At 47.9% G+C, this 21,300-nt stretch overlaps 6 protein-coding genes across 6 annotated transcripts; 3 read left to right on the top strand and 3 right to left on the bottom strand.

Moving 5' to 3' along the window:
* Window positions 1–884: 884 nt before the first annotated feature.
* Window positions 885–1,561, top strand: N7511_006243 (uncharacterized protein; the record flags this gene model as incomplete). The annotated part of the gene is made up of 2 exons (XM_057128620.1): window positions 885–1,314; window positions 1,368–1,561. The coding sequence occupies 2 exons, from the start codon at window positions 885–887 to the stop codon at window positions 1,559–1,561; spliced, it is 624 nt and encodes a 207-aa protein (XP_056983176.1).
* A 762-nt stretch (window positions 1,562–2,323) lies between these two features.
* Window positions 2,324–3,304, bottom strand: N7511_006242 (glycosyltransferase family 32 protein; the record flags this gene model as incomplete). The annotated part of the gene is made up of 1 exon (XM_057128619.1): window positions 2,324–3,304. The coding sequence occupies one exon, from the start codon at window positions 3,302–3,304 to the stop codon at window positions 2,324–2,326; it is 981 nt and encodes a 326-aa protein (XP_056983175.1).
* Window positions 3,305–6,634: 3,330 nt separating this feature from the next.
* On the top strand, window positions 6,635–7,873 carry N7511_006241 (putative endo-1,3(4)-beta-glucanase; the record flags this gene model as incomplete). The annotated part of the gene is made up of 1 exon (XM_057128618.1): window positions 6,635–7,873. One exon carries the CDS (start codon window positions 6,635–6,637, stop codon window positions 7,871–7,873), a length of 1,239 nt encoding a protein of 412 aa, XP_056983174.1.
* A 567-nt stretch (window positions 7,874–8,440) lies between these two features.
* Window positions 8,441–13,515, bottom strand: N7511_006240 (WD40 repeat domain-containing protein; the record flags this gene model as incomplete). The annotated part of the gene is given in 6 exon segments (XM_057128617.1): window positions 8,441–11,240; window positions 11,252–11,753; window positions 11,808–12,613; window positions 12,648–12,956; window positions 13,003–13,126; window positions 13,185–13,515. The coding sequence occupies 6 exon segments, from the start codon at window positions 13,513–13,515 to the stop codon at window positions 8,441–8,443; spliced, it is 4,872 nt and encodes a 1,623-aa protein (XP_056983173.1).
* A 3,295-nt stretch (window positions 13,516–16,810) lies between these two features.
* On the top strand, window positions 16,811–18,010 carry N7511_006239 (FAD-dependent oxidoreductase; the record flags this gene model as incomplete). The annotated part of the gene is made up of 3 exons (XM_057128616.1): window positions 16,811–16,839; window positions 16,932–17,518; window positions 17,580–18,010. 3 exons carry the CDS (start codon window positions 16,811–16,813, stop codon window positions 18,008–18,010), a joined length of 1,047 nt encoding a protein of 348 aa, XP_056983172.1.
* Window positions 18,011–18,521: 511 nt separating this feature from the next.
* Window positions 18,522–19,811, bottom strand: N7511_006238 (translation machinery-associated protein TMA46; the record flags this gene model as incomplete). Its single annotated transcript, XM_057128615.1, has 4 exons — window positions 18,522–18,951; window positions 19,008–19,558; window positions 19,652–19,669; window positions 19,752–19,811. 4 exons carry the CDS (start codon window positions 19,809–19,811, stop codon window positions 18,522–18,524), a joined length of 1,059 nt encoding a protein of 352 aa, XP_056983171.1.
* Window positions 19,812–21,300: the final 1,489 nt, after the last annotated feature.

Raw genomic sequence — 21,300 nt, 5'->3', positions numbered from 1 at the left:
AACGTTGCAACCCTTTCGGCCCCAATGGTGCAAATTGTCTTTGTCTTCTCATCTGAAGATTTGAAAATCGAGCCCAAAATTGAATTGTTGGAATTTGCTGTCCTCTGATTTGTCACTAGAAGTGCTAGAGTGGCTGGGGGCTTGGCTTTTAGGGGGCTGCCCCCAAGAACTAGTACAGTCTTAACCATTGTTTCATCGTATATTTAGAAATAGGAACATGATCTTACAATGGATAGCACCAAAGATCTCTTCGGCATTTTTTCGGAGTCTCTTTCCATAATGCGGGGCCCGTTTCTTCAGCTGGGCGTGCTGACGCTAACGTTAATGACATGAAACATGTCGCCCCCAGTTGAAGAAGATCTTACCCAGTTGAAGATCTTACGTTGGTTAATGCATTAAATTTGATCTTACCAACAATCGAGCTGCGCTGATCCATTATTGTGATTCTACATTCACGATTGGCTTTCTACATGGCCGTTGATCTATGAAAACGTGTTATTTTTGGCGAAACGCGAGTTCGCCTGAAAGTAGCCCCCGATACCAAGACTGAAAGGCGAAGAAGGATTCCTTTGCACCCCCACTAAGTCCAACATCTCGGTGACATCGTGATAAACTATTGGTAGGAGGGCAGAGTATGACTATGATGATCTCTCAGAACAAACTCCCAATTTCTCGTGCCTTACGTTGAGGCATTTCTAGAGGTACCAGCTAGCTCATAAATGAAGTATAGATCAATGTACGACTGAGGTATAAAGCTAGACAGATCTCCCTGCATTTTCAAATCCTCATCATCATCACAAATCACAAGAAAACAACAAGATCAAAACTACCAACACCAATCCAAAGAAAACCATCAAAGGCTCATCATCCTTTCAACCAGTCCAATGTATTTCTCCAAGATCACTATGTCCATCGGCCTCCTGGTCGCCGCCACCAGTGCAGCTCCCAGCTCATTCCCGCAACTCTCATCTGTCGCTGCTCGAGAGATCGTTGACTACGGCGTCTCTCCTCTGAGTGCTACTGATCTCGAGAAGCGCGAGATCATTGATCTGGGTGTCACCACCGATGGCTCCGATGATCTCGAGAAGCGTGGCAAAAGCAACTATGTCTCTAGCTGCGGTAGCAACTGGATGCCTATCGCGGATAACAAGAGCAAGAGTCAGTCTGGCTATCAGTCTGCGGTCGAGCAGTATTGCTACCACGTCACACACAGCCAGGATGGTTTGTCCACAGTCATTGGTGCTGGGCAAAAGCACGCTGCCGTCGTCAAGGGTGGATATTACTTGAAAAACGATGTTGCTGCGGCTGTTGACTGTAAGTTTCCTTGGTTGAAAGCCTTAAATGACATTCGCTTACTTTTGATATAGTTGAAATCCACAACAAGATGAAGGACGGTGACCACGTTCCTAACCAGTCGGACTGTGAGATCTATCTGATGAAGATGGCTGATTCCGACTCCAAATGCTATGGTAGCAAGAACAAGGACACCAAGGGTGGCACTTGGCAGATTGGAAGCGATGATGTTAGCTACCATGCTCTTCCCAAGGCCAACTCTACCTAAATTGGGAACGTTCAAGACTTTTAGTTGAACTGCACACTGCATTTGTTTTCGATCTTTTTTGGCTTGAGTTCCTGTTGATTTCCATGCTATACTGTCACGTTATTTTCATCAATATCAGTTAACCGTTTGTTTTACAAACTCGTTCTCGGCCTCTATTTCCTTCCCGAAAAATATCAAGCTTTTACCTTCTATCACCATCTCTTGGTCCTTTTCTCACAATATTTGTATTATCTTTGCATTTTTGGCTGTGATGAAAAACGCAAAATCCCCATTCACATTTATCTGAGCATACTGAAGAGCGATTTCATTAGGGACATTTGTGGTCAGATTCGTCCGCTATCAAGCCTCAATTACGTTATGGTTCTCGCGCGATGCTATTTGCTATTCATGTCAAACGAAGAAAAGTTGAAGGCCTGTCGCAATCCAACCTGGGCCCGGGCCTACGAAGGTGATTTGGAAATGACGAAGGAGAAGAAGATATCGCTTACCGTGCTTGCTTTGAAAGAAAACGGCTCTGAGTGTCTGGAAATCATAGCAGATACATTTGAGGAACACGGAGGTGATTTCAGGATCACGTCTACTGGGATAATTTGTTGGATTCTGACGATCTGAAAGAAAGCCTATCATCTGGGAACCAAGTGCCATTTTGCACGGATGTGGTCATGTGAAAATCCGGTGCAGATTATGTTTGTTTTAGATGAATTACTACAATGCTGCTGATGATCGCTATGTCTTTTGTTCTTCTTCATTGTGTTCCTGTCTTTATTCTGCCTCGGTATCTGCCTGCTTCCACGAACCTTCGTAGTGATGTGTTACAAAGGCATCCCCTTGGTCTGTTGGGTCTCCATTTTGAGCTGCAGCGAATGAAACGCCCGGCATGATGAGAACATCGCCGACTAGCTTAGGTTGTTTAATGCCCGAGAAGTCACGATCATCGACAGTTCGGCCTAACAATTGACTGAGGCTTTGTAAGATCGCAATAGTCATAATCTTGGGCCCGGTTACATTGACAACGTCCTGCAGCATCTCTAACTTAATTCCCGAGATCGTGACGCCGTTGATATAAGCGACCTCTTTCAACTTGCTCACAACGGAGTCAACAATCACTTGCAGATTGCGCGAGGACGGTTGCGCTGCAAATACCCAGTTACATAACTGGGATGCCACCTCTGTCCCGGGTCCTCGGTACGCAAAGTCGAATTCTAATCCGACAATCATATCAATATTGTGGTGCTTATATTGCACTGGCACCCAGTCGCTGTTCGGCTTCTCTGCTGTGATATCCAAGTCGCTCCAATACCCGCCCTCCGCGAGAACTATCAAGTAGCGAAGGAGGTCTGCTCGTAGGATTGGGATTGGGATTGCTTCGTAGACCTCGACAATATCTGGTCTCGTCTGTTGGAAATGGGCGCGGACAAATTCTTCCCCGGAGCGGTCTGTCAGCAATTCTTGTCGACATGAGGGATTTGTCTTTGTCCAACTGTTGATCCATGCGCGTTGCTTGTCCGATACATCGTTGGTTTTGGCAGAATGCCACACTTTGTCTGGGATGTTCAAAATTGCAGTCTTGGAATTAATTGAAGGACGCTTTTGCTCGCTGAGTGAGGGGTCCGCTCTCGGTGGTACAGCCAGATGTAGTGGATTCCATCCCATATAGAAGAAATAAGAAAATGTCAAGGAAACGGTGATAGCGATGGCTAATCGCACAGAGCGCGAGGTCTTAAGGCTGGATATCGACAACATCGAGTGATGAGGTGGGATGCTAGATATTCACATCCGTCCGGAGGGGCACTTCAGCATGCGTGGCCAGAGAGTAGAAAGGAAGAGAGTCAATGTAAGATACAAAAAGGTTGAAAGAGGCCCAATACTGCAGCGCTGGGAAAGAGCAGTGTTCCGTTGGTTCTGGTGGAGTCAACGGCTGAGCCCGAGCTTTCAGCCAATAAACATACTGCACTGGATCAGTCACGGTTTCTGATTGGCCAGGGTGGGTATCTGCAAGAGGTCATTGGTTCCCTGAACAGATGGCGAACCCTTGCCGGCAGATCTAGTGTGAAGCATGGGCAGCCGCCGCAACGTGTCCACAACGTGGCCAAACGAAGGCTAAGTCGAGTTGACGAAATGGTAGGGATACAAGCTGATACTTCTTTTCCTCAATCTTGCTTTGAAAAAAAACCTGGATACGGCGACCTGAAGATAGTGGAAAAAGTATCATAAATGAAATCTTGCTGTTGGTTGCAAGGTCAACGATGCTCATGACTGACTCAAGTCTTGAGTAAAAGGGGTGAGCACATTGAACATAGTCGGGGTGTTCCAGCCTCTACGGTGCCATTACGATGGAAGGTTCTAAGCAGGGTGTTAGGAAAAGGTAGTAGCTAGGACACGGTGAGACTACTAGAATTTGGGTAACAATAAATTTGATGGGTGTACCAAGAAAGGAAACAACCTGGTAAGCAAGATGTAAATCTACGATATCTTTTCTTCTCTACACATCCTCGCCGATCCCCTTCGGGTGATCAAAATTCTACGCGATAGCCAACAGTGCCAGTCTTGGATACTAGGGCACTTTACAGTATTACTATGACATGGTCCGTGCCACCCTAAGAATAATGTTCAACTTATTACTGTAGCATTGGGTGCAGCAATATAGACATGGTGACTTTTTGTAGTTCTAAAGATTTTTGTTTTCAAGTCTTTGGAAAGTTTTCCCTCCGTGTTTTTCGGTGTGCTTCAAGTATAAAATACAATTAAACCAACTTCCGTTGAGGTGGTATTTTACCCTAGGGGTTCTTTCGAACTGGAGGGTATGACGCCAATGGGTCGACAGGAGATAGGCTATGGGTCATGGAAGGGACAAATAACGATAGTCTGAATGATACGTCTAGAATCAAAAGGTAAAGCTTGGATTGGATGCATTGCTTCATATTTAACTATGCAACAGCTAGCTAAGATATTGTATCAGGTCGAATCAAGTACACACGAAGATCGTATGAGGGCGAAATTGTTGAATCCTAATTTAATACCTCAATTAGTCATGGATCATGAGTAAAGCGACCATATGATTGTGCAAATTTGAAAAAGCAAATCACAATTCAGCTGCTCAGAGACCAATATGAAACAATGTAGATTGCCACAGTTTCTACAATTTCTTTGCAGAAAGGGAAGTGGTCGGTCATCACCGTAGCTGGATTGTGGGCAAGGGATCCAAGGGGTTCAAGGCAGGCGTGCAACAAGGCAGGCGTGCAACAAGGCAGGGGTGCAACATACCCGGTCCAGTCGGCGCGTTCCCGCTAGTGGATAGGTGGCGGCAGGGAACTATTAACACCGGAAATAATATCCTAAAATCTGATATTGGTCTCAAGGACTCAACAGATCGTTCCTGCAGTTGAAAATACTCTGCGAGGTATGTCGATTCTTTGTAGTCTATGCGACCGCTACCTGTTAGTTGAGTTGAAAGTAAAGATGGCGATATTTGGCTTCCTGGGTACCCCCATAAATTGCACTGAAGTTCGCCACAATTGAACGAATTCAGCCAACTCACAGAGGCATAGAGACTTGAATTGTCGGTTTCGTGAGTGATCTTAAATACTAATCGCTGGCAGAGGCTAGGGCATCGGCCCTACTCCTTGCGTTCAGATTTTTATATGGAGCACATCGTCATTGATGGAGCCCTGCGACAGGAAGGTCCACTAGCCAGGGGATGTATGACGTTGGATACCACTTTTATTTCTCGGCATCTCTATCATTCCAGGAACACACTCGGCAAAATTTCGAGACAGAAATGAACTAAATCAAAGCCCCATAGGACTAGAGATTCTAGCTCACCCAAACTTTCACCGACTGCCTTTTTGCTGAGTCATAGCAAGAATTGCGCTCCATTGAGGTCTTTCAAGCACTTTGGGTCTCTATGGAGTCTACGTGAATTTTTTGTTAGTCATAGACGGAATGAGTTTGATCCCTTGTCCCTTGAATACAGTAGAGCGTGTGCGCAGAATACCAAGTTGTCGAGGCATGTTCCTGACCACGACTATCAAAGATCTCATACCGAGTCTACTGGCGTTGAATTACTTTTCAAGCTCCAATTATGAAACACTGGGTGGTAGGTTGCTGCCAGTGATTTTTTAGAAGGTCAGGTACCTGTACTTAATCGTGGTGTACAAAACAGAAGAGCTGGTTTCTCAACGTTCCAGGTCAAGGTGCGCTAGTCGTAGTTCATAGATGAATGTTCGTTGTGAAAGAAGAAACATTACAGCGCCTTTGTCCGTTGTAATGCTTTGCTCGTGATATGAGTTCGCTTAAAAAGGGTCTTTTTGGTTTACCAGTTTGACAATTGTATGTTGAAAGGCTACGATGCAAGTAGGAATGATGACCGGTACGACCGTACAATATAGATAATCTAACAGTAGATTACCGAGGTGTTTAAGTCTGGAGATTCTCATTTGTATGAGAACCTCCTTATATACCAGAAAACTCTGCCTTAAGCTAGTCCTAATTAGATTTCCCAGGTGATGAATCACTGCGGTTGCCGTCATGGCTCATTCATGGCATAAACCATGGCCGGCCACCATAAATCTCAACATTGTATATCGCGTTGCTTGTGCCTATCGGTCTCAAATAAGTAGCCACGGAATGTGTTGGAATATGTATCAAGATACATCAACAAGCCAAAGAGCCCCAGGTATTATCTCCTGTTTCTCTATCATCATCCTTGGAAATTAGGCACAAGTAAAGATATTTAGAATAGCATTCTTTCATGGGACAAGTGCATGAGGGCATGCATTGGTTATTGATCTGGACCACCCAACATTGCAGCAAGTTGGACAAAGCATTTATATATGAGTACAGCAGTGCTAATCAGATATTTTCCCAAGTTTTGTTTGACTTCTTAGCTCCAGAGTTGTGACATTATCATGCATGCCTGAACTGTAAGGCAGAAGTTCAAACTTTACGATGCTTTGTCAGCATTCAACGTCATTCGAAGTTCCCGAGGTCAGTCTGGAGAAGTTGAAACCAACCAAGCTCCCCCGGAGCTTTCTTTCATCATACGAAGCTTCTTCCTTATTCGAAATCAACACAATGAGCTCCAATCATGCCTCACCCCAGGCAGGCTCGGCCTCCGACCGCAATTCCCCTTCAGACTTCTCCGCGCAGGAATTCGCCGAACATAACCCCGCTCTAGCAAGGAACAACAAGCTCCTCCTGCGACCGGAGCTAGTGAGGAAGCCAGATCTATTCACACTGTACTTTGGTTTCTGGGGTCAGAGCAACTGGACTCGGGAAATGGGGTACATGATCACAAGTCGGGTGGAGAACCAATACGTTTTGACAGCGCGGTACCCAACCCAAGAGGAGATGGATGCGCATCTCGAGCACGGATCGCGAACGCTCTACTACCGGCGTATCCCAGTGCCTCTCGCCTCATTTGCAGGTGCCGCGTACTTTTACAACAAGGCTCGCAAATCGCCCGACTTCCCGAAGAACCCTACACCAAAGTTGCTCTTTGATACTGCGCGCCATATGTGGAAGTTCGACGTAAATGACTTCAAAAGGACGGTTACCTCGACTGCTTTCAAGATGTTTTTCCTTATGACCGCTGCCGCTATGGCAGCAAGCGGCTGGGCTGTCTCTTCTGACGCCATGTCCACATTGAGCGATCCACGCATGAAGCAGTTTGTCGAGGATATGCGGAAATCCAACCCAGAGGGTGTACGGAAGCGGAAGATGGAAGCTGCAAACGAGCGAGTTCGGAGTCTACGTCACGGCGACGCAGATATCGGTACTCAGATGCGACAGCAGAGTGGACAAGGCGGATTCTCAGGATCCGGTGGTTATTCTCAGGACAACTACGACTCTCCAGCGGCACCAGCTCCTCCCTCTGATACTGATTCATACAACACCACCTCTACCAGTTCTCAGTCTTCATACGAGCCCCAAGCCCAGTCAGAACAGCGCATCAACACCGGTGCAGTCTGGGCGCAGGGTAGAAACGCGCAGCCTGAACCCAAATCAGCATTGGATTTCTTGGATGACGATGATGCTAGCCCCACTGCTGCAGAATACCGCAATACCAAAATTGATGGTTCGCCCTCTGGTAGTGCTTGGGATCGTATTAGACGACAGAATGTGGGAGGACGCTCACCTCGCCAACCGCCTGGTATGACCAACCCCTACGCTGAGTTTTCGGACCATAGTCGGGAACAATATGGCACTGGTCAGGAGAGCGAGAAGGACCGAGCACAAGCAGACTTCGATCGAATGATCGAGGCAGAGCGAAATGCCGGCAGTGGTGGATCGTCTCGTAACCGTGGATGGTGAATTTGATGGTCTACTATACGTCCTTTGTTCTGTTTTTGTTTTTTCTTTGTATAACTACATCTTCTCCAGCACTTGGCCCGCATAAAAATATTTTCAATTTAGAGACACCGGAAACCGTCATCATTAGCCTTTGCAAGCATGTATGTTTAGATAAGACTAGCCTGATTATAAGAAAGTAGATTTCAACATAAGTGAGATGATTATAGACATCGCTGTCTGCAATTTTGAGAAAAGAAAAAGAGAACGTTGTATCAGATCCAAAGACTAGGGAAGAGGTATGCATGCATCAACCGCAGGTATAGAGCCGAAGATGGGAGATGGGATTCGAGTATAGAATAACTTGATAAGAGGCGTATAAGGAAATCCCAAATATATGAAAACGACAATGCGAGAGAGGGTATGGGCCCCAGAACAAATGGGAGACAAAAGCATAAAGACAATCCAAATGGGGACAAATAGAAACATGATGCATGATGCGTTGAAGTCCAGAACGTTGCAAATTCATAATTAAAGCCTAACGCAGAAACAAAAAAGCAAAAACAAGAGCAAGAGCAAGAGGGGAGAAGATTAGACGAAGTTCTGACCAGGCGAGACATAGCTTTGACTCGGAAGAATGTAATTCTGGTTCGAGGCGACACCGTGCGAATGAGAATGGGAATGCGTACTCTCATACTGCATCTCGGGCTCCGTGGCTTGTGACCATGGCTCGACACTGCGACTGGCGGTACTGCGCATGCGTGTCAAGCTCCGTAGTTTGTTGGTGAAGCTTTCGTTGGAACTTCTATTCCGGCGATGATCAAAAGACATACGTCGATTTCCGGATTGAGGACCAACACTCTGTGCATGGAGATTGAACGCCGGAGCGGCTGTCATAGCGCGCGGGAGGAGACGACCAAGGTCTTCGTTGTTGTCGATGGCAATGTCAATTGTAGCAGAGGAATCACGCGGAGAGATAGGGTCTGCGGACATCGGGAATGGAGGTGGAGGAGGTGGTGGAGGTGGTGTATTGAGATGTTGTAATTCAAGGAGAATTGGCGGAGGCGGTGGTGGTGGGATGTTGTCGTAGTTTACTGAGGGTCCTCGTTGCAATGCGTTCTCGATGGTCTCTTCGATGCTTACAGCCAGATTGGGAGAGGTGCCTGAGACGTAGCCGCCGGAGCTTGTGCGGCGGTGGGCTTTATTGCGGCTTCGACTGCTCGATCGGCTTCTTGGGAGAGCTGGGTTGAATCGTGGGTGCATGGGCAGGTCGTTGGGCATTGGAGCCATGCCATTGAAATGTCCCTCTGGAACTGGGACTGACATCGATCGACCAATTCTTTCGGCATCACCTTGGTACCTAGCACTGTTGAGGAACATACTTGTGTCTGAAGGAATGGCTGGCACTGAAGGAGGCCGTTCTTCGTCCTGTCCGCTTCCTCCATACTTGGGATGGCGCATAGCTCGAGGAGTTGCTGGAAGTCCTATTGGCATGCCGGAGCGGGAAGAATTGGAATCTGAGCTGCTTGGGTAGTCGGGAGATGCCTTGCTCTGGCTCATTTTGTTTCGAGACTGAGTTCGTGGGAAGTATGAGTTACCACCAGAAAATGGCGGAGGGCTTTCGATGGGACTTCTGACGCTTTGCAGCTCACCAGGGAAGGGAATGTTTGGTGCCGATGGGTTGCGTGCAAGAGATAGTCTCCGGGCCTCTAGTTCGGCAGCTGCGAACTCTCTCCTCTTCCTCTCTGCCATACTGACAAATGGCGTTGTTGGGGATGCAATATCTTGGAAGTCATTCGCAGTCGAGCTAGGCTGTGCATTGGAAAATGCACTTAAAGGGGGCTCCTGGCCAAAGACCTTGCTCGACAATAATTGAACAGACTCTGATGATTGATTCCATGGATCAGCTTTGGTCGTCGGCTGAACTTCTGACAGACTCTGGGATGTCTTGTGTCTGGATTCCGGGGACGCATCTCTTCTGGCACTTGCTGCACTTGTGCCTCTCTCAGCGCGACGGCGACTAGCACTACGATGCCGAGAGCGCAGCCTCTGCTGGTTACTCGCGACGAACTTCATTGGATCATCTGCACTGTCAGTCTGAGTAGGCTCATCTCCCGGGAAATACATGGGAAGAGGCGAAGATGGGGATCTAGTGCTAGATCCTTGCCGGTCATTGCTGCGGCCACGATTTGAAGGCTCTCGCTTGTCTGCAATACGGCTTGCTGTATGTCGGCTAGACGATCGTTGACGGTTTCGCGACTCCGGTCGTCTCATCTTACTTGAACTCCTAGTGCGCGACTTTGATTTCGGCTTGGACTTCGGCATTTCAAATTCCCCGGTCCCATGCCGTGCTACTTCCTCAGGAGACATGGGGACAGGCGAAGAGGGAGAGCGTTTAGCAGGTTGGATATAGCGACGGTCATTTCGGCCCTGAGTATCCTGCGAAGCATCTCGCGACTGGTGAACCCGTGAGCTCTGACTAGCTGTATCACCTGTGTTTCGCCTTCCACGCCCCGGTGTGTGAGGACCACGATACTTGCGCGCATGGAAGTTTGCTTCGTCTAGACTGCTGATGTATTGATCAATGCTTCGGCCACTGACGCTTGGACTCTTAGCAGAAGTGAAACTGTTCGCTGTCGAAGCCGTGCTCTTAGCGCTAGGAATCAAGGCCGAGCGATCTTGGTGACTTCGTTCGCTATCGAGTAGCTCAATCTGAAGGCCATCAGGTTTACGATCCCGAGAGCCATTACGGTGGTCATCGTTGGTCAGAGCTTCAAACACACCAGCGGCTGGAGATGGAAGACCCTTGATGGTGGCAAACTTGTCCATTCCTTGCACGGCAGTCTGGGGGCTGGGTTTCAGAGAGTCGGTGTTGGGCTCATATCTACCAGATGGTAACTCCAAAAGGCCACTTTCACTTTCCCTTTCGTCTTGGCTATGTTCATGGCCACTCGTCTCGTTCTCTGAAGTAGACCCATACTCATTTTGGCTAAATGAACCAGATCGCGAGAATGTCGGAGGGTGCACATCCACCGGAGTCTCTCCAATTGAGGGTAAACGGCGCCGGTTGAAAGAAGGGGTATTCGTTCGAGAAGTCATTGCATGACTTAAGCTTTGGATATTGTTCAGCTTCCAACCGAGGCCCCCAGGAGACAATGCAGAGTCCGGAACAGCAGATTCAGCGATTGGCGTGATTCCCGGTGCATTGGTTGGAGTACGGTCGTCTGACTTCAATCCAGGGAAGCGGAAGCGTTGATTTGGTTGCACATCGAATGAAGTAATAAGCTTCAATGCCGGAGTCTTTGCCGCAGGCTTCCCGTTAGATGTAGATCTGGGACGGATTGGGGGGCCATTATGCTTGAAATATTGGCCTGGGGAGGCCCCGGCGAAGCTAGGGGAGACTTGGTTCGAATCATCTCCGCAAAGGATGCCGCTTGCTGTGCGGATGGCGATGCCCATGGCTCAGATGGTTCCGCGCCTGTACACATGAAACAACGAATTGCGAGTTGTTGTTGAGAATGCGTGACTACATGTTCTCCCCACCGACGAACAAGATAAGATTGTCTCTGCCAGTCGGACGGCATAACAAGACATGTCATAAGGATAGCCTCCATGAAGTGATTTCGAGAAACATAGACTTCAATCGCATCGTTGCTATCGCCAAGTCCAAGCAAAATGGCAGCTGCAGTATGCGTGTCACCGACTTCGAGTAGCTTCTGGACAAATGCTTGTCCGACTTTGTTTGCTTGGGCATGACCAGTCATTTGGCTTAATGCAAGAAGCATCCAGTCAGACGTTGATACAGCTCCGGGAGCAACCATGGAAGCCATTTGATCTGTATCGGTTTCACCAAGCCATTGTGCCAAAAGAATGGCGCTCTGGCTTCCAACGGCATGGCGACTCACTATACAACGATAAGCATACGATTATCCCGTATGAAGTGGGTTTATCAACTCACATTCGTCCCTGATCAGATCTTCAATATCACCATCCCAGCCAAATACCACACTCAACATCTGCTGTCGTAAATCATCAGAAGTCAAATCCGGATCATCAAGAGGCGGTTGCTGCTTGTAAGGCACATCATTGAGCCGAGCACGAGTAAACGGAAACAAATCGACAATGCTCTTCTCAGCCGGACTTAGATGGACTTCATTCCGCAACCGCGATGCGGCCCTTGAACTTCTCACAGACGACATCGAAACCGAAGACGGATACGCAAAGGAAATGGCGGACACAGAAGGCTGCGGCGTATCACCGCCAGCCGAAGTCAAGGAGAATGTAGTAGCACTCTGGCCAGACCGACTCGGCGGCGAAAAAGGCCTGATTTTATATTTCGAAGATGATGCCTTTGAACTGACTGATTCCGTCCTACTGCGAGAAGAAGCAGGGCTAGTCAGATCTGCCCGTTGTCTGATACTTTCGATCCCATTTGCATCGAATGGTGTTCGTCGGGCCGCAGTCGATGGTTCCCGGATATCAGGAGGATCCTGCAGGCGACGCGGTGACATTGTCCTTGATCTGCTATTCTCCGATGTACCAGACCTCGACCCTACTGGCACATGTTGCACATTTGCAACCATTGCTGGATTCTCCAAATCATACTGCTGTACTGAATTTTGGGGACCGAGGGTGAAAAGAGTTGCGGTAGGGCCATAGTTGGCTAGTCCTCGAACACCATCAATTGTAGGAATCGGGTCGTAAGTAACGTGTTTGGTTCGGACGTCCCATGACCATGTTTCTCTTTTCTCAGATGTTAGCAACCTATGAAAGCTTCGATTGGAGCAGGATTACCTACCCTTCCAGATATTGAACCAGTCTTCCATTTTTCGACCATCCCATCCATTTGGGGTCAGCAGAACTCGAGTCAGATCGTTTCAGTACCCTAATCACTCGTGGTGACTCTTTTCCTGGCGGCTTTGCCACGCTCCAGACTCTAAGATCGCCATTGGAAGATTGAGTTGCCAGCATATCCGACTTTTGCTTTGATGAAGATGCATGCCAAGCGAGAGATATAATAGGAGACGGTCCTCGGGATGTAGTCAAAGTATGAAGAATGGTAAATTGAGGAAGAAGAGTTGCGATCAAGATAGAACCATTTTGATACCTAGACCAATTAGCCAACTGATTTTGTTCAATCACGACTAACTTACCCAATTGCATGTGTCCGACAATCTGTCGCAGGTGCCATAGCAGTAATTGGATCGAAAATTGTACGCGCAGAGATATGTTCCTGTGTTGAAGGCTCGAAAAGAATGACTTCGCCTTTCCCGTTTCCTATACTCCCGGTAAGCAAATCATCACAACCAATTGATAGAATCCATAGATCGCTCACCGAATGCGACATTTCCATTGCGCATCCATGCAGCCACTCGTAAATGCTCAAAGGAAGCAAACCGGGCAATTTCAGTGCCTGTAAAAATATCCCAAACAATCGCAGTCTGTCCAACATCGTAACTGACCACCAATCTCCCCGCACCCCGCTCGCTGACATTATCCACCGATATAAACTCGATATTTTCCTGGTGACTCTGAAAACGGCGCTCAATCGCTAATGTATCATGGTGAAGGCAAAAAATTGTCGATCCCTGGGCATAGAGAAATAGGGACGCTGTGGAAGCGCAAGCGTCGAACCGAGGCTGGGCAGGTTGCGGCGGAGGAGCCATTACTTTGGACAGTCCTCAAGGGTCGCGATTCTGTCACCAAGGTCCTTGAATCTGTCAGCTCAATGATTTCAATAGTACATGTGGTAAGTCAGGGAATTGTATCTGAGTGTAAATGGATTCAAGATGATTAGGTCTTCAATTCCCGAGTTGACCAAAGTTCCGGGAATGATAAGCTTGGACAAGAACCAAAATCACACGATATTAAGAAAAAGCGAGCAGAGATTCACTGACCTGATCAGCTTAACCAGGTCGGTTTCTAATCGGTCACGACCCTGAGTCTGGTCAACAGAAAAGAAAGACGGGCTTCAATGTGGTGCATAGCACATCTGGATTGCTCGGGAAACGAGTATTAAATAAGTGCCTAGACACGGGAAAGTGGGTAAGGGACAAGGGGTATCTCAAAGATCCAAGATCTGGGCCCTAATAAAGAACAGGTCGAGAAGAGAGGAAAGGCGAAAAGGAGGTGTGGCCGTTGTAGGGCAGGGGGGAATAAAACCAAGATAATTTCAGTGACACTAGAAATAAAATCACTCGCTTGCACGTTCATCACATAGATTAACGTGATGGAGGGGCTTAAGTTTGTGACAGGCCTGTGTGGAGAGGAAAAGAACCAGGGTTGAGTGTGTCTATATGCGATTATACATATAAGCAGGCGCCACTACCCGTGGATCCAGGAGAGAAAGGCGCATGCGTACCACAGGGAAGAAAAGGCGGTGCATTTGCAGGGCAAAGAAAAAGAGGGGACTCTAGTCGATCAGGAAGATTCAATAGTCGTTGGCGCTGGGGTATTCTGCTCGGCGCTTCATTTCCTGAGGGACCATACATTTATCCCATCCTGGGATCACGGAGAATCCACTAGCCGTCTCCGTAGATCGAGTCCAGTATGGAACATATTATTAGCGGAGACGGTGAGATCGAGCCTTTTTGGTGGCTGGGTTGCATGGCTGTGGTGCTGGGGGAGTGCACCAACGAGCATGCAGAAACGGCAGAAAGTCAGAGTTAGCCGGTTTAGATTGATGCAGAAGGATAGCCCGAATCACAGCCTAGTATCGGTCTCATCAGAGTGGATCTTTTGAACCAAATGACCCTTGTCTTCTGCATGGAGATCACCCAGTGCTCTACTGTATACTTCTAGGAGTCGTTGTTTCTTTTCCCTCGAGTTTGGATCATACTGACCCTGCAAGCAACCGACTCACACCTTCCTCAGATCCAAATTGTGATTTCTGAGACAGATGTGATTGGGATCCGTGCAGATGCTGTCAAGCTGCAGCTCCGTCACTTCGGCCGCCAATCACCGTCCATTCCCGATGATCCCCTCGGCGCCTACACCACACCACTCAACCAATGTCTGCACGTATCTTGCCTGTCCCTACTTAGTATGTCTTTTGATTTCACTGCCTTGAATTTGCCTCAGCCTATCGATGATTCCTTGGAAACTTTGAGAGCAAGGCCACGAGTTTCATCTGCGAACTAGTGTTTCCGATGCCTCACGACGATCTCGAGGCTTCTTTTTGTAATCTGCCCGATGATATGTGATGTGACTACCGTATAGCCAGTGCAGAAAGGGATTTGCATCCCTGCACGGGGAGTACATACGTATGTAGCTACTGTATAAGTTAAGTTACTGCACTTCCTATCTTAGTTGCCGCTTTTACGAAGGCGCTCAGAGTCAGGCTGCGTAAATCTCAGTCCGGGCTCAGACTTCAGATACATCACGTGACAGACACGTGAGGTCTAAAGAGAAGCGCCACAAGGAACTATAAGAGAGGCCATGTTTTGGGCCAATTCAAAAACACACCCTAAATGGATCAATTCACCCCTCCCAATATTATACTACACATAATATTAGTTTCATATTAGCGCATTTTCAGTTGTGTATTTAAAATCATATTTTACCTGAAAAATCCATCAAATTCGTGACATTTCAATGAACCAGATAAATTATCAATCTCATATATCCACTATGATATAGGGAGGGGTGTATTCCAGTCCATTTGGGCGGTATTCTAACATAACCCTATGTATTTGCCGCTCATACGGATAAAGATTCCATCTAAAAGAAAAATAAAGGAATACCCAAGAACGATAAGTCTTTAAACAACTATGAACTATCTGGTATCTACCGTGGAATCTGAGAGTCACTATTCTATGGGAAATTAGGAGCCATTGAGCCAAGACCTATGTGAGAACTGACAGTGTCAGAGCAAGAGAAGCTCAAGGTGAAAGACATTGAAAGTGACCGAAAGAACATTGTTATAAAGAAGCTACAAAGTTTGTAGCTCAGCACGAGGTCTCAAAGCAGCCTTGAAACTATCTAATTCTTAAGTAAACATCCTAAAGCCCAGCACTGACGTAAAACATCGAATAAGTTAACCAACGTAGACATTTCTATAATTCTCAGTCCAATTCACGTAGCTGTCTGTCCTTCCTCTACTGCTTCAGGTCAAAAGTACTCTCTCAAGGGTCATCCTGTTGGCCCTTCCACATAGAAGAAACTCCCTCGATGGTTTTCTCAGTGCCACCGTCAGTATTCAGGATATTGGTGGAGAGCTGCTATACATGTACAGTGAGCAAATCAGAGTGCTCAGGCAGGTACCCGCCCAGTGAGCGAGTCATCCAGCTGACAGTATAGAACAATCAGGTGATGCTGCACGTGAGCGACCCTGCTGATTATATATTAATCATGGACGTGCTCAGTTCTACGCGGTGAGCAAAAAGCGGCAAGGCCTGCGCACCCAAGCGGAAAGGTCGATTCTGGAGCTTGGGCCCTGTGATTGCATCGGGGACAGGCACAGTGACAGGCACGGCAGGATTGCCAATTGGACTGGGAAGAAGAGATTGCCATTGGGATGACAATTTCCGAGATACATATCTCACTGCAGCACTTGCCGACTTCACGGCTTGACTAGCTCAATCACCTTGGATATGAAGCACGAGTCACAATCTAATAAACCTTCATGGCTCTATACTACCTGATGAGAAGAGCCAGGATGCCGTGCACCAAGACGATTGGAACATATGTAATAGGTCGATAAGCAAATTCAATTAGACCAGGAAAGATGTATAGAGAGGTTATAAGTTAACTTATCGTTTCGATACCTCATGTCCCAGTCCGCCTTTCGTATCATCTGATCGCGGGGCTTATCTTCCCCGGATTACTGACTCACTTCAACACACCTCAGTACTCCAAGGGTGCTGCAACTTCTCCCGCGTGCAGGTCACATACGGTCTATCAAGTCCGCCCTATACCACATCCCAACGCCAACCTTGGCCGCCACCTAGTGTTCCCTCCAACATGCCCAACGAAACCATCGTGGTGATAGGGTGAGCACCCCACGCCGAAGACCCCGAAAACGACAATAATAAATCTACCGTATGCAGAGCAATGACCGCTGACACTACCATCCCACAAATAGAGCAGGCGTAATCGGCCTAACAACAGCCCTACGTATCCAACAATCCCTGGATTTCTCACAATCAATCCTCCTTGTAGCCCGCGATTTCCCATCAGACAACTCCGTCAATTACGCCTCGCCCTGGGCCGGAGCGCACTACCGCCCCGTACCAGGTTCAACGCCACAAGCACTGCGCGAGGCAAACCAAGCACAGCGCACCTATGAATATATGAAACGTGTTGCGGCCGACGAGCCCGGGTCTGGGGTTTCGTTTGTTCGTGGTGTTGAACATCTCGAGGCGCCACCGGCGGAGTACTTGGATGCGCAGAGTGTGAAGAACGTCTATTCGCATCTCGATGGGTTTCGGGCCTTGAAGAGTGGGGAAGTCCCTGATGGTGTTGTTTGGGGTGTCGAGTATGGCACTTATGTGGTCAATTCACCTGTTTATTGTGCGCATTTGCTGAGGAAATTTGTACTTGCGGGTGGAGAGGTGAGGCGGTTTGACCTTGTGAATCTGATGGAGGCATTCAGCTTGGCGAAGGGTGTTCGGACAGTGGTTAATTGTTCTGGGACTGGGATTGGGGATGCTAAGGCGTTCATTATTCGAGGTATGTTGTTTATCGAAGATGAATTAAGATGTGTTCAATTGGTGTTGACTTTTACTTGTAGGGCAAACTTGTCTTGTGCGCAATCCTGTGTCTGAGACTATCACTCGTCAGAATACGGATGGTTCTTGGTCTTTCTGTATCCCGCGTCCACTTGATGGTGGGACGATTATTGGGGGCACCAAGGAACCTCATAACTGGGACCCTAATCCTTCGCTGGAGACTAGAGAGCGGCTGCTTTCCAATGCAACCAAGTGGTTTCCTTTCACTCCGGAGAGTGGCGGCAAGTTTGATGTCATTCGTGATATTGTTGGTCGGCGACCTGCTCGAGAGGGCGGAATGCGGATTGAAGTCGAGAATATCACAGATGACCGGTATATGGTCCATGGGTATGGTGCCGGTGGTCGTGGCTTTGAGCTCTCCCGAGGTGTTGCGGAGGATGTCGCAGGGTTGATGCTCGAGAAGGGGCTGCTTCAGCCTAAGGCTTCACTGTAAATTATTGCTTAACGCGTGTAAATATTGCACATCGGAGTATGATCAGGAACATATGCCCGTGAGCAATTACATCAGTTACCAGGGTATTCAATATGAAAATAGAATATTTCAGGATAGAGAAGCATCAGGTCCATCAAGAATGAACGAACTTTTTGCTACCAAGAAAATAACAAGGTGCTATCAAAAGGTATATCGGCCGTATAATCTTCCATCACATCAGACACAGGACCTATAGCCTGTGCCTGTGGCCAGTCGGCCTTGAGCTATTTCTCTGCGCATGACGTTTGTAGAACACGCGTTGAGAGGTGAAAAGAACAAGGCAAACGACCGGGCCCTCAGTGATGTGCGAGGTAGCAGACAAAGCGAGCAACTTGGGCAAGCAATTGTAGCGATCACTCGGCATCGTGATCCGACTCCACGGCATCAAGACATAAGGTTGTATCTGGATGTTGTCCGTGAAGAAGGTTCCTGAAGGGCCCACGAATCTTGTCTCGCGAGAAGGTGAATGGGCTCAGCCCGCAGCTTCCGGTACGACCTCTGGCGCAGCCAAAGGTAGTTCTGTCCCGTGCACCTTGGCAAGACGTTCCTCTTCCTTCTGTTCGCGTAATTTCTCGGTCTCCTTTCGCAGGACAGACAAATTCCAAGTGCCATCGTCGTCCTCGCCATCCTCGAGCTCGCTGTCCTCCTCGGCCCAGTTGCCGCTTTCAAAGAGCGTACGACCGGTAGCATCCTTGGCTTGCTGTGCTTGGAACTCGGCAGCCTTCTTGTCCAGACGCTGCTTCTTCCATTGGGCAAACGATTCGGGGGTGACTGGCGTCAGTGTTCCGGTCAGCTTGTGACGCTCCGAGTCCAGCCAGTCCTCGAGGGTGAGTGTGTTCAATGGTGATTTGTCCTTGAGGGCCTTTTCAGCGGCTCTCTGCTCCTTGGTCTTCAGGATGAATCTGATAAAAGTATTAGCATCGCGAAAACCAATGACAGCGCTCTGACCAGAACATACCCAGGCGGCAAGCTGTGCTTGTACATGCACTTGTTTCCTCCGTTCGGGCAAGCCCAGAACCAACCATACTTCTGGTTTTCAACAGCCTCAATGAAGAACTTGCAAACCTTCTCGGTTGTTGTGCGAGGGTTTCCGTGCTTGCTGAGAACGACACTTCGTAGCTTCTCCTCGTCCCAATCATCCATGGTATCCTTCTGCTTCTTCTCTTCCTCGTCGACCTTCTCGTCACGCGAGTCGGTGTACAGATCCTTCTTGGCTGCCTTGCGCTCGACATTGGGGTCGTGTGAGAACTTGCACTTGCGACCCTTTTCACAGTGACCCTGCTTGTAGTAGACGCAAAGAACGGTCTTCGGGTCAACACCGAAGGGAACCTTTTGGACCTGTACGGGCTTGAACAGCTCGAGGGATTCCTTCTTGGCTTGCTCAGCAGCTCTCTTCTCGGCCTCACGCTGAGCCTGGGCAGCGGCCTTCTTCTTTTCGTCGGCGTTCTTGTTACTTGCGGCTTGTGCTTGCAACTGCGTCATCTGTTTCTTCGCGGCTCCACCTTTTTTCTGTCTTCGAGATTAGTTCGCGTCATGGCCGGAAAGGGATTGTCGCTGTTCGGTACGGCAGTCGAGCAGTCGAGCAGGGGGCTTTGAACACACGTTTTTCATTCCAAAGGTCTGTTTTCAGTCGAGTTAGCCATCACAATGTCCAAAATTTTTAACAAAAAAAAGTCACGGCGAGAGCATCTAAGACACGCACCTTATCCTCAACGGTCGCCTTCTTCTTCTTGGGCTGGTTGTCTTGCTTTTTGGGAGGCATGGTGACGGTTGTGCGGAAGTGACGTCGCTAATTCGAAGGTGAAAATCTGTAAAATGCGCCTGACCGAGGTGCGCGACCGTTATAATACAGATAAAGAAAAACTAATGCGACCCAATGAATGACGGGTTCGGAAAAGACGGTGCAATCGTAAACGCTGAAGGCCAAGAGTGCCAGAGGTTGCAGAATGAAGGTCGGACTGTGTGGCGCTGGACTGAGAATCTGCGATCGGCGTCTCTGCTTCCTATTGTGGAAGGTGGGGATGATGTGTCATTCACGCCTGAGGCATCGATTCAGGTCACGCTTCGATTATGTTCTATAGCGACTAAGTCGATGTTTATTACTTTTTTCTAGTTATCACTATGTCTTGCATCTGCCGGTATCGCTGGAATCATTGAGATATTGTATGTTTGTCATTCAGCATGCGTGGAGGCCACCACTCAATCTTTTGAGACCATATTCGACTATTTTTTAGTGCCCTATGACGTCTTCCGATCTCGTAGCCCTTAGATGTCGTCAAGGACCAGGCCATAAATTGATTGGCAAGTGCAGTGCCACTTCATGTGGTCTTGGTAGATAAATTACTCGCTAGCTGTATACATTTATATGGTAATTTGAGACAGCGCGACTGCTAGGAGGATATACAACCCCAGGCACAGCAGAATCCTAGGCGACACTGATTCTGTTCATGGTTCCACATCTCAAATAAGTGATACTGAAATGGACATAAGAAAATATGGATAGTTCGACTATGCAGAACGGAAGACGAGACACGTGAAACAGGCTAAACAGTGCCTTCTAGAATCTGCATCAGAGTCTCGCATCTTTGTCTTTCCTAAAACGAACGACAGGGAACCGAGATATTGTGCATATTGGAGCTGATCTAATGTAACATTATAGGCTAACACTATGTTATTTGATAGCTTAGATCACGGGCAACTACATTACAAGCGGAGAAAAGCTTGTACATAGGACATGCTCCAATCCGCCGTCTTGGCTGCTGATATGACCAGGGGGGTCTCCTAAGTGCATGGCGGCATTGAAACTTGATTCATTTCAAATGTTCTCGTCGTTTTCAAGAGTCGGCTTATATCGTTTTACAACATATTGTTCAAATTCAAGCGTTATGTGGCCATGGTGTCATAGTTCGAACTACTGTAAATGTAAGCTCCTAGGGGACACACATAAGGCAAAGGAGATTACAAGTCAGATCCACAGAGGATCAACTAAGTGATACGTCATATTCCAATTTCCCCCTCGGTGTGCAGGCTTGTTTGTTTCTAGATTTAGGCACTAGGATGATTCCTACGGGATATAGAGCCGTAACCACGCTGCATCAATCATTTGGATGTTTGACATAAGGTAGATCTACTGGTAGTAGTCGTATATCCAACCGCAAGACCGCGATGGCCCAACAGTCAGTACATCGAAATTTCTAGCAAATCCATCTCCAGCATATCATCCCGTGGGCGTACTAGAACACCCTAATTTT

Source organism: Penicillium nucicola (assembly GCF_028828085.1).
Source record: "Penicillium nucicola strain IBT 29836 chromosome Unknown utg000006l, whole genome shotgun sequence".
NCBI classification, from domain to species: Eukaryota; Fungi; Ascomycota; class Eurotiomycetes; order Eurotiales; family Aspergillaceae; genus Penicillium; species Penicillium nucicola.
The sequence above is the reverse complement of the archived record's forward strand: the minus strand, read 5'-3'. Positions and strand labels throughout refer to the sequence as shown.